Genomic DNA, 12,646 nt, shown 5'->3' with positions numbered 1-12,646 from the left:
CCAGGGCCAACCAGCACTGCCCAAACAGAGGGTCAGGGGTCCTGCAGCCTTATAGCACAATTAGAGGAGAATTAAAACTCCTCCTGCAAGCTTAAACCAGTGCTCAAACACTGATAGAAGTCACACCACTGCTGATGAAAAAAGATTTTGTAGCAGTTTATATTTAGTAAAATAATTGCATTTCAATGTTCTGTGTACTGTGGAAGGTCACACATAGTGAATGCAAGGGTCCTGGGCTTAGTAACACTTTAAGTGCTCTAGATCAGTTTTACCAGGATACAGGTTTCCAGCGAGCATTTGTGCTCATAAAGTACGTATAGATCTGTTGTGGTTTTAGCAAATTAGTAAATATATATTTTTTAATTCTAAGCCCTTATAGTAGATTATCTGGAATGTGTCTGGTCTTCAGTGTCATATGCCTAATACCTGTGCATTGGTCATGTGGGTCTTCACGGTTAGCTTGAAGAAAGAATATCTAGACATAAACAGCCACTATCTAGCATGTGTGGTATTGGAGGACAGAATGAGGGCCCAAGGAGGGCCAGAAGGAACGGAAAAAAGCCTCCCCAGTAAAGCACTGTAAAGAACAGTATGCCTACCTAAAGTTCATCTCTACGGAAAGAAAACATTTTTCCTTGCAGTGGTTGTTGGAGAAGCAGAGGAACAGGTAAGTGCCCTTTTTTGCCACCTTGAGCTAAACAAGCTTTTTATTCTTGCAGTGTGAGGGTAGCCCCACTGCGAAAGAGAATTTTTCCTCTCCCTGGAGTTCAGCTTTAAAACAAATACATGTTTAATGTATTACATGTTTACTATCATGATTTCTATTACAGTTTTAAAAGGAAACCAGATTAAGCCTTTTTTTAGGATAATGGGTGCTGCCATGCAAATGAGTGTGTGTAGACTCCACATACTACCCTTAGCCATTCTAGTCTAGTTTTATTGGTTCTCTACACCCATTAAAAACAAAACTTTGCAAAGCATACTCTCCCTCTCTACACCCTAGTGGTAGGTCATTAAGAAAGCATGGGGTAGAGCTGCAGTGTGGAGATGAAGAGTACTACAATGTTGTTGGTCCTCCAGTGGGTTACATGATCCCCTTTCCACATTCTCAGGTTGAGTCCAGGATTTCAATGACATGCCCCTTGTAGGTGTATCATCAAGTTTCCTGGAAAAGCTATAAAGAGTGGCCCAACATCATTACTGGCATAGAGGCTGTTGGAAAGTTGGTGGGTTAACACAGTTAGACTCGGTTCACGATACGGCGATCCATCTTAGGGGGCGACCTGTGAAGTCGCGTGCACTGCGACTTCGGCACGACTTGCACGGACTTCAGAAAATGAATGTCTATGCAAGTCGCTCCAGGTCGCCCCGAAGTAGTACAGGACCCTTTTTCTAAGTCGGAGCGACTTGTGTCACTCCTATTAGAACCGGTCCTGTACTACACTATGGGACGCGACGGTGCGTGACTTGTCAGGCTGACAAGTCGGACTAGTGTGAATGGAGACTAAGGCTTAGTTTGGGCTACAAATAGGGTTGAGCTTTAAAAAAGAAAACAAACAGCTTGTTTTTTGGGTTTGTAACATAATGGACATCTGTAATAGAAGGTATGACACATAAACAATCTTTCAGGTTAGGGTATATATTTCAGATATCTCTGTAGCTTTTGTATGGTACATGTGAAAAATGATTTGAATAGTTTTTCCCAAAAAAGTTTAAAGACTGAAGTCCACTGTGCTGGTGAGAAATTGATTTGTGTTTTAATACCTAAAGAACTATTTTTCTAAGACACTCTAATAGAAGTATTGGGCCACAAATTTATAGTAGAAATCTTAAATGAGTACATTTCAGTGCATGCACATTATGTGCTTTTCTTTGCAATTAGTTTCTGTAGATTTTTAAGGTTATAATACAGTAATAATCAGATTATTGCATTTGTGAAGGCATGAACACCAGGAAAAGGGCAACGGGATTCTAAATACTTACTAGTTTACGCTGGCACCACTGGCAGAGTCCGCACATGACAATAGTGATACTCAAGCTGAGGGCGAGGACACCGGAGACTATAATTACCTCACTGGTTGGAGATCCTAAAAGAAAAAGAAAAAGTCATGAATAAACAAAAAAGAGGAGCACTGACGGTTTATTATGCAAGTACAAAAAACAATGATATACAAAAAAAAAATATATATATATGATGGCGTGTCTAGTGAGGGTTGACTCAATAAGATATCAAGCTCAGCATGATAACTGTCAAAATGTACAAGGAAATTGTGTAACACTTATCCATTCCGGGACTGGGGCTCAATGTGGAATGGATGAACATTTCATTATATGACCAATCCTGTACTTGTATATGCAACAGAACAATGGAAGGGGAACTTGTAATTGGTTGCTAGGCAAAGCAGTTGATTTGTGATTAACTGTTAAATGTTATTGCATTTTGCTAATTCTTTTGTACAGTAAAAACATCATGCAAAAATGCACTACAAAGAGCAATATACTGTATATGCATTAATTTATATATCCAGCTTTATTTGTTTAGAGCAGCCTTGTGCGCCCTTTTTAACACAGAGCAACCCTTGGAATAACTTTCCAGGCTCAAGGAACCCCTGACAATACTTACTATATCTACAGCTCATAGTGTAATAGTCAGTGGAAGAATGCTCCTTACACTGCTGGTCATTGGGAGGAATCCCCTCATTAAAGATGGCTAAAAAGATCATTGTTGTCAGTGGTTAATCATCTGAGAGTCTAAAGCTGCACAATGCTCAAGGAACCTCAAGCAGCTTCTGGAGGAACCCTAGAGTTCCACGGAACCCTGGTTGGGAAAAGCTGGTTTAGAGTAATGTGATTCATGTAAGGCAAGTATTGGTTGCTTCCCTTTATTAGTCGAACACTGATATTGCTTTTCATTGATCTACATTACTTATAGCACTGAGAAAGCTCAGGCGATAATTGTAATGTCACTAAATAAAAACTAGATAATGGTAAAAACTGACATGTGTCATTTGAGGTGGTAACCTTCATGTGAGTAAAACTTGTACAGTATACAGTGTATTGGTATATCCCCTCATATGATCTACATACAAGTACAAGCTGACATAGTAACATCACAATGTATTTTCAATTCTAACAAAAGAGTATCACAGTGTACTTTTTCACTATAAACTATTCATCTACATTAAAGTCAAGGTAGACTAAAAGCAATACAAGCCATTTTTGTTCATGAATAGGTTAAAAGCTCATGTGTGGAACCTAGAACTCCCTTTGCTTTATGAATATTTATTAGGATACAAAAGAGGGCAGACATATGGCCACGTAACATGGTAGCCAGCTGGAAGCCTGTTAGAAAGCAAGAGGCGTGTGACACTAAAGCCCCCAACTGTGCATCTTCTCCTTTATAGCATTCTATCATCCCTCACACCCCTCTATCTCTCTTCTCTGACTGCTTCGTGCATCTCTTCCCTTTCTCTCCCTCCTCTTCCACCTTCTTTCCCCAATCCTCCCCTACACTGCTCTCTTTATATCATTCCTCTCACTTTGCTATCTGCACCATTCTTTCATATTGTTCTTCACATCCCTACTTTCAGGCTGCTTTCCCCCAATTCTTTATCTCACACTGCCTTTATCTAATCACACTGCTGTCTCCATTCTTATTCTCACATAGGTCTATCCTTTTTGTAAAGCGCTGTGCAAACTGTTGGTGCTATAGAAATCCTGTCGTATAATCAGGGCTTTTTTTTCTCAGAGGATAGGTGCAGGAACTCCCCCCTTCTGAGTCCCCCTCTTTTCTCCACCTTTTCCCACCTCAGATCACTGTCCTCTGGTTCCACTCCCTACCCACCTCCCTGTTTCAGAGAATACAGAACCAAGTACCATTTTGTGGTGCTAAGTAATTTTAGTTCCAATAATTTTTATTAGAGTTTTAACCGGTTGCCGACCGCCGCAAGTACATATACTGTGGCGGTCAGCCCCGGCCACTCAAAGTGACGTACCGGTACGTCACTGACTTGTGAGCCAATAGCGGGCGTGCGCCCGCGCACCCGCCCCGGCTCGTTCACTAACAAGTCAGTGCGTGTGTCCGCCGGTCACTCGCGATCGTTCGCCGGGAAGGGAGAAAGGCAGGCGGCTAATGTAAACAAGCTGCCTGTCATTCTCCCCTGTGTAAAATTGGAGATCAGACGGTTCTACTATGTAGAACCGTTGATCTCTGTTTTTACAGTAGTAGCCATGTCCCATCACAGTTAGAAGCACGCCCCTAGGGACACACTTAACCCCTCCCTCTCCAATACAGTTAACCCCTTCCCTGCCAGTGTCATTTTTGCAGTAACAGTGCATATGTATAGCACTGATTACTGCAGTAATGTCACTGGTAACCCCAAAAGTGTCCAAAATGTCAGTCAAGAGTCCGATCTGTCCGCCGCAATGTCGTAGTCCCGCAAAAAAATCGCAGATCGCCGCCATTACTCGTTAAAAAAAACCACCAAAAATGACAAAAATCTTTCCCTTTGTTAGTAAACGCGCTAACTTTTGCGCAAACCAATCAAAATACGCTTTTTGCGATTTTTTTTACCAAACATAGCATAAAACAAATTGGCCGAAAATGTTAAAAAATTTTGATTTTTACATTTTTTTGGGGGGAATTTCATATAAAAAAAATGTGAAAAATATTGTTATTTTTGCAAAATTGACGCTCTTTTTTTGTTTATAGCGCATGATCAAAAAATCGCACAGGTGATCAAATACCACCAAAAGAAAGCTCTGTTTGTGGGAAAAAAGGACGTCAAATTTGTTTAGGTATAGTGTCGCACGACCGCGCAATTGTCCATTAAAGTCACGCAGTAAAAAATCGTAAAAAACCCCCTGGTCAGGAAGGGGGTAAAATCTTCCGGGGCTTAAGTGGTTAAAGCAGCATACAGAAGTATAAACTTAAACAATCATAATCAGAAAGTTAGCAATACCAGGATGCAATTTCCAATAAATTCAGAGACCTTGAACAGTTCAACATAAAAAGGAAAAAAAAAACCCAACTGTTTCAAAGAGTTGTAGGTCTGGTTGAACCCATTAACAGGACTCATTAGCACGTCTATGGCTATGAGCCTATAACTCTCAGCATCTAGGCTTCAAAAAAACAGAAATATATATGGCAGTAAGTATCAAGTAACAGTATAATAAGTTGGTGATCACCAATAGCACCCAAATATTGGAACTGTGAAGGAGTGTCAACTAAGACCGGTCCCAGTATCTCATATCAGGTGGTCTTTATGATATAACAGATTCAATAACTGGAAAAATGAAAAAGAAAGAAAAGAAAAGGATAGAAAGGGGTAGAGTAGAGTAGGCTATGTCCCCTCAGTCCGAACCTCCCCTGACCATATGGCTCAGTGTTCAGGGAGCCTGAAGATACGCAACCCAGGGATTCCACACTCTTTCAAACCTGGCTTGTTTATCTCTGCGAATACTGCTCAGTTTTCTATTAATTATAATTCCAAGATATTTTATGTTTCACCATCGTAACATTGAGCACAGGTGATTTCCATGCACGTGCTATGGTTATTTTAGCAGCTAAGAGAATAAAAAATTTGAGAGTTCATATATGCCTGGGGATCTCCTCCGGTAGGTTAGTAAACAGCACCGTCTTGGCACCTCTGGGAACACTCTGTCCCATCACTGAATGGATCAGGTTGAACATCCTGATCCAAAAGCGCCGGACATTTGGACTGGACCACCAGATATGATACTTATCACCTTCCTGTCCACATCCCCGAAAACATAGGGATGAGGTACCAGGATACAGTTTCGCCAACCTTGTCGGGACAAGGTTCCAGCGCGATTTCACTTTGCCTTCACCAAGGAGGTGTTACGTATACCCCTGTGCACCATAGTCGACCATTTTGTCCACACCTCCTCCTCATTTGTCTCCCCTAGATCCAATTCCCATGCTGTTTGATATGAAGGTTTGTTACCCTGATTGGTAAACAGGGCATATAGCTCCTTAATCCCTCCCCACGGTTCTGACCCGCGTATGCACCTGTTCTCAAAAAGGGTCCTAGTAGTTATATCAACCTGATCTTTTGTTAGGGTTCGCAGGAAGTGGGTCATTTGGTATAGACAATAAATCTCCTCAGGGTGCATTTGTGATGTTTCCTTAAAGTTGTTCTGTTGTCTCTTATCCCCTTATGGTCTATAAAGTGTGCTATTCTGTAAAGACCCTTGTTAACCCGTGCTAAGTAATTTTTATGGAATTTATTATAATGATAACAAGAAAGGCAGTAAAATAGATCCCCTGCAGACAGCAATAATAGACCCCTGCCAGCAACAATAGATCCTCCTTAGCAACAAGATACCCCCAGCAAAAATAGACCCCTGCCAGCAACAATAGATCCGCCTTAGCAGCAATATACCCCAACCCAGCAACAATAGACCCCCCCCCCCCAAAAAAAAACAATGGGCCCCCTGCAACAAAATACCAACAAAGCAACAATAGACCCCCCGCAGAAACAACAGATCTCCCCACAGCCAGCATTAATAGATCCTCAAACAGCCAGCGTCAATAGATCCTCCAGCAGTCAGCATCAGTAGACCTTTCCCTCAACAGTAGATTTCTCCCAGCAACATAGGACCCCCTTCAGCAGCAATAGACCCACATGCAAAAATAGATCCTCTCCACTGACAATAGATCCCCAGAAGCCAACATCAATAGACCCTCCAGCACACCCCAGCACTCCCTGCCATTACATTCATTTAATGCCGGGACTGCGTTCCCCCGTGTTCCCGCTGAAAAAAAGCCCTGAGTATAATAGTACTAATAATAAATCACTATTTTTACACTGCTCTAACTCCTTACCCCCTTTCATACTGTCCTCTCTCTCTTTCTCTATCCCTAATGTAACCCTATTCCTCCTCACACTACTTTCATCATCCCATCTCTCATAAGTCTGTCTCTCCATGCATCCTTTCACACTGCTCTCTCTCTGTCCTTCCTCTTATACTGCGCTCTCTCGCTCCATCCCACCTATCTCATTGCTCTCTCTCTCTATTCCTACTCCCACAATGCTCTACCTAAATCTCTCCTCTCACACATTTCTGTCTCTGCATCCCTCCTCTCACACTGCTCTCTCCTTCTTGCTCCATCTTCATTCCTCCTCTCTGCTTTCTTCTATCCGTTCTCTCATATTTATCTCCCTCTCTCGTTATCCTCCTCTCACAGTGGCGGCTATTTACTAAAGCTGGAGAGTGCAAAATGTGGTGCAACTCTACACCGAAACCAATCAGCTTCCAGGTTTTATTGTCAAAGCTTAATTGAACAAGCTAAAAATAGAAGTTGATTGGCTAACATGCACAGCTGCACCAGATTCTGAGTGCACCAGCTTTAGAATATCCCTCTTTCTCTTTCCATCTCTTCTATCATACTTTTGTCTCTCTCGCCATCCCTCCTCTCACACATAGCTCTCTCTCTCTCTCTCTCTCTATAATCCTCCTCTTATACTGCTTTCTTTCTCTTAACCTCCTGTAATATTGTTCCCATTTTTTTTTTTTTTCCTATTGTCATACTTCTCCCTCTCTCTCTTTCTCTGTTTCTTTTCTCACACTTCTGTCTCTCACCATCTTCTCTCTTATACTGTTCCCCCTCGTTTTCTATTCTTTTATACTTCCTCATTCTCTCTCCATCTCTTCTCTCATACTTCTGTCTCTTTCCATCCTTTCTCTTATACTACTCCCTCTTTTTCCATTCTCTAATACTTCCTCCTTCCGCTCTCTCCATCCATTTTCTCATACGTCTGTGTCTCTCCATCCGTTCTCTTATACTGCTCCCTCTCTTTTCCTATTCTCTAATACTTCCTCCTTCCTCTCTCCATCTATTCTCTCATACTTCTGTCTCTCTCTATCCCTCCTCTTATACTGCTCCCTCTCTTTTCCCATTCTGTAATACTTCCTCCTTCCTCTCTCCATCTCTTTTCTCATACTTCTGTCTCTCCCCACCCCTTCTCTTATAGTACTCTCTCGAACAGATGATAAAACATGCATATGCCGAGTTACCCTTTGTAAAAAGAATTGTATATCAATGTAATGAACAGATCCAGAGATAAAAGCAAGTAAATGTATATGCAAATCCTGACTTTCCTTGTTAAGTCAATCTTGTCCAAACCCCCTTTCTCCCCATCTGCCCTCTTATTGGTCCTTCAATATAAAGGTCACTTTTCTTATACTGCTCACTCTCTTTTTCCATTCTCGAATACTTCCTCCTTCCTCTCTCTCCATCTCTTCTCTCATACATCTGTCTCTCTCCATCCCTCCTCTTATACTGCTCCCTCTCTTTTCCCATTCTCTAATACTTCCTCCTTCCTCTCTCCATCTCTTCTCTCATACTTCTGTCTCTCCCCATCATTTCTCTTATACTACTCTCTTGAACAGATGATAAAACATGCATATGCGGAGTTACCCTTTGTAAAAAGAATTGTATATCAATGTAATGAACAGATCCAGAGATAAAAGCAAGTAAATGTATATGCAAATCCTGACTTTTCTTGTTAAGTCAATCTTGTCCAAACCCCCTTTCTCCCCATCTGCCCTCCTATTGGTCCTTCAATATAAAGGTCCCTTTTATTATACTGCTCACTCTCTTTTTCCATTCTCGAATACTTCTTCCTTCCTCTCTCTCCATCTCTTCTCTCATACATCTGTGTCTCACCATCCCTTCTCTTATACTGCTACCTCTCTGTTTCCATTCTCTAATACTTCCTTCTTCCTCTCTCTCCATCTCTTTTCTCATATTTCTGTCTCTCTCCATCCCTTCTCTTATACTACTTCCTCTCTTTTTCCATTCTTTTATACTTCCTCCTTCTCTCTCCATCTCTTTTCTCATACTTCTGTCTCTCTCCTTCCCTTTTCTAATACTACTTCCTCTCTTTTTCCATTCACTTATACTTCCTCCTTCTCTCTCCATCTCTTTTCTCATACTTCTGTCTCTCTCCTTCCCTTTTCTAATACTACTTCCTCTCTTTTTCCATTCGCTTATACTTCCTCCTTCTCTCTCCATCTCTTTTCTCATACTTCTGTCTCTCTCCATCCCTTTTCTAATACTGCTCACTCTCTTTCTCCATTTTCTAATACTTCTTCCTTCCACTCTCCCCATCTCTTTTTTCATACTTCTGTCTCTCTCCATCCCTTTTCTTATACTGCTCCCTCTCTTTTTCCATTCTCTAATACTTCCTCCTTCTCTCTCCATCTCTTCTCTCACACTTCTGTCTCTCTCCATACCTTCACTTATACTGCTCTCTCTCTTTTTACATTCTTTTATACTTCCTCCTTCTCTCTCCATCTCTTCTCTCACACTTCTGTCTCTCTCCATCCCTTCTCTTATACTACTCTCTTGAACAGACGATAAAACATGCATATGCGGAGTTACCCTTTGTAAAAAGAATTGTATATCAATGTAATGAACAGATCCAGTGATAAGAGCAAGTAAATGTATATGCAAATCCTGACTGTCAATCTTGTCCAAACCCCCTTTCTCCCCATCTGCCCTCTTATTGGTCCTTCAATATAAAGGTTGGCCTCATTGGCCAATAAGGGATTCTTGGGAATAGGAAAGGATTGGACAATCTTGAGGTTTAAAATAAAAGTCCAGATTTACTTGTAAATTCAGCAGTACACATCTCTGGATGCAGGGATTGTTTTGCATGGTTTTCACTAAGGTAACCTTTAACTGTGTATTGTTTTTTATTCATAAGTACAGTTTCAATTGTCCAGGTTTGGAACAGCTTTAACTAAAGTAAAAAAAAAAAAAACACATTACAAAGACGGGTTTTCAATTTTAAGTATTTTAAGCAAGTATTAATTTGGATTTATTGAGATGAAAGTAATTTTAACATGACCTTTATCTTTACATAACTGCTCTGATCATACTGTCATTCACATTATTCACATGGAGGTTTACATGGCCTTTTTGTACTGATTATTTTTAAAGCAGAAAGTGCAATTAACAGCTTTGTTAAACAGCACCATAAAATGAAAGTTTACGAATAAATGAGTATACGGTTTTCAGTTAAAATCTATTGACACAGCTCTGTCCACAAACTTGTACTGACTTTAGAGAAGCAATGAAGGGCACTACTGGGCACTACTAAACATCTCTATTTTCACAAAGGCATCTACTTTACCTTAATACCTTTTCTCCCTCTAGGGCAGCACCTCCAGCTTTTGCGGAACTACAAGTTCCATAAACAATTGCAAGGCTGATAGTTACATGCATGACTCCAACAGGCAGGAGCAGGTGTTTGTAGTTCCGCAAAAGCTGGAGGGCCACCAATTTGACACCCCTGCATCTAGGCTCTCTGTATCTACTCCATCACTCTGCTTATTTCCTTGCTATGGTCACAATACTTTATGACAATATTGCCTTCAGGTCTGGTCATAGTCTTATTTTACAGGCAACCCGATTCCTCATTGCTTCCTCTAACAGCTCTGTTTCCACAGAGCTATTTGTTTTTTCCCTGTTCGTTCAAAACTCTTCCAATCCTTTACTGCTACATTGCTGTCTGCTTATTCACACAAAACTCTCTGTCCTTGCTTGAAAACGTATCTACCCCCTTATTGCACTATCCCTTATTTCACATTGACCTCTTCTCCCCTCTTACAACCTTCTCTATATCCCTCTTTGTGTGCTGTTACCAGTATCTCTCACTGCCTCTTCAGCATTCTGTTTACAATACTTTCAACTTATTCTTATGTGCCCCGGCCTGCAATACGGTCCACATCTAAGGGCCTATGTAGATGGGTGTTCTTTTCCTACCTTTGATTTGTATTTCAGTGTACATCAAATGCAGCTTGTCAAAGTTATACTTACTTTAATGGTACAGTGTAGATGATGGTTTTAGGCTGCTTTGGACCTGCTTTGCATCTCATTTCATGTTAAAATGCCTGCATTTGAGTAGTGCCGTGTTCAAATGTAAGTCATTGACAACAAAGCCTGCCTACACAAGCCCTTTCACTGTTAAATTCACCCATACAATCTGAATATGTAATCTTCTTTAGATCTACTAATGACCACAAAGTGCAGGAAACTACCTGACTAACCTTAAAATATATTTTGAAAACACTTTTTTTTCTGATTTGGCGTAAAATTCCATTCATGCTTTTTTGCTGGACAGAGAGTGATGGGAACTCAAAAAGTCCAACATTTTATAGTTATTACTAGAACAGAAATAAAAGGCAAATCTTTTAATGGGGACACCTGTTCTGGTGACAACTGTCTAAGAGGGAGGATTCCCCTCCCTCGAGGGAGATTTCTTACTACTTCCTGTTGCTTCCAGGAAGTGACAGAATATCCCCCCAGCCGGACCCAGACAGTAATAAAAATCTAACAGGGATTTCAACCCTTCTCCACTCTATCCAAAGCTGAAAAGATATGATGGCTAAATGTCTAGCACTTCCGCCTAGCAGCACTAGGGTCTTTGGTTCGAATCCCAACCCTGGCACTACCTGCCTGGAGTTTGCATATTCTCTTTGTACCTGCATGGCTTTCCTCCCACACTGCCAGTAGGCTAATTAGCTCCTGTCTAAATTGGCCCTAGAATGTGTATGTTTGAAAGTTGAGTTAGGGACCTTAGATTGTAAGGTCCTTGAAGGCAGGGACTGATGTGAATGTACAATATATGTGTGAAATGCTGCGTAAATTGATGGTGCTATATATGTACCTGCAATAATAATAATTGTGGCTTTAAATTGACTGTTAATTAAATGAATGACTTAGGTAGGCCCTCACTCTAAATAGTTAGTGGTAAATCTAAAGAAGATCATAAAGAGATTCTACAATCAAGTGTAAGACACAAGGCCAGTTTTACTCTAATCTCCATTTTTCATTGTCTCTCACCCTTCAGAATTGACTATGATGACCTGCACTTTCATGCTGGTATTCTCCCTATTTGGTTAAACTGAATATTAATAAAACAGGATCATAAGTAAAAGAGCCGTATAGTTGCGCTGGTCAGATGTACACCTTGTACTACACAGACAATGAACAGCTATGCAAATTTAGTATATTTTTATGCACTCCTCACTTCATCTGACATTATTCTTTTTTTCCTCCTCAGTCTGTTTTTTCATAATCTTTCCATTGTAACTCTTCTCTCTCTGCATCATATATTATCTTCTGTCACGCACTGATCTCTCCCTTCATTTCTCCCTTGCATTACAATTCTATTCCTCTAACATGTTTATGATACTTCTCCTCCCACTCCTCATTTTCTGCCTTCCCCCACTTTATTCTTCCCGCTACCTAAGTCTTCATCGCCTAGTAATCAATTGTTGCCTTTTATACTATAGCATGTTTAATGCCTCAGAGTACTTAACATTATTACAGAGCAGAATTATGCCAATGTTAAAAAAAAAAAATGAATCTGCCATGAAAAACACACAATCTAGCATGTAAAGTATAATAGCTAAACAGCGCAATTAGGTTTCTGAAAGACATTATGCAACAGCCAGAAACCATTTGTTATTATAAAATTACTTCCATAGCACTACTTTCACACGTATAGATCATCCAACCCAACCAACACTTAAAGTGCCCCTTGACTTAAAGAGATTGTTGTCTGTTCCGTCTGAATTCTTAGTGTAATTAGTTTTGCATAGAACACGTGCA

The 12,646-nt window shown here is 40.6% G+C and overlaps 1 protein-coding gene across 3 annotated transcripts in view; it reads right to left on the bottom strand.

Moving 5' to 3' along the window:
- Positions 1 to 12,646, bottom strand: part of SYT7 (synaptotagmin 7) — a 584,377-nt gene that overhangs the window by 354,693 nt on the left and 217,038 nt on the right. For all 3 annotated transcript variants that reach the window (XM_082269832.1, XM_082269833.1, XM_082269834.1), the window contains exon 2: positions 1,984 to 2,087. In XM_082269832.1, coding sequence (XP_082125958.1) covers positions 1,984 to 2,087 — 104 coding nt within the window. The remainder of the gene's footprint in view (positions 1 to 1,983; positions 2,088 to 12,646) is intronic.

This window comes from Pelophylax lessonae (assembly GCF_965119305.1).
Source record: "Pelophylax lessonae genome assembly, chromosome: 10".
Classification (NCBI taxonomy): Eukaryota; Metazoa; Chordata; class Amphibia; order Anura; family Ranidae; genus Pelophylax; species Pelophylax lessonae.
Note: the sequence above shows the minus strand (reverse complement) of the source record. Positions and strands in the feature narration are given on the sequence as shown.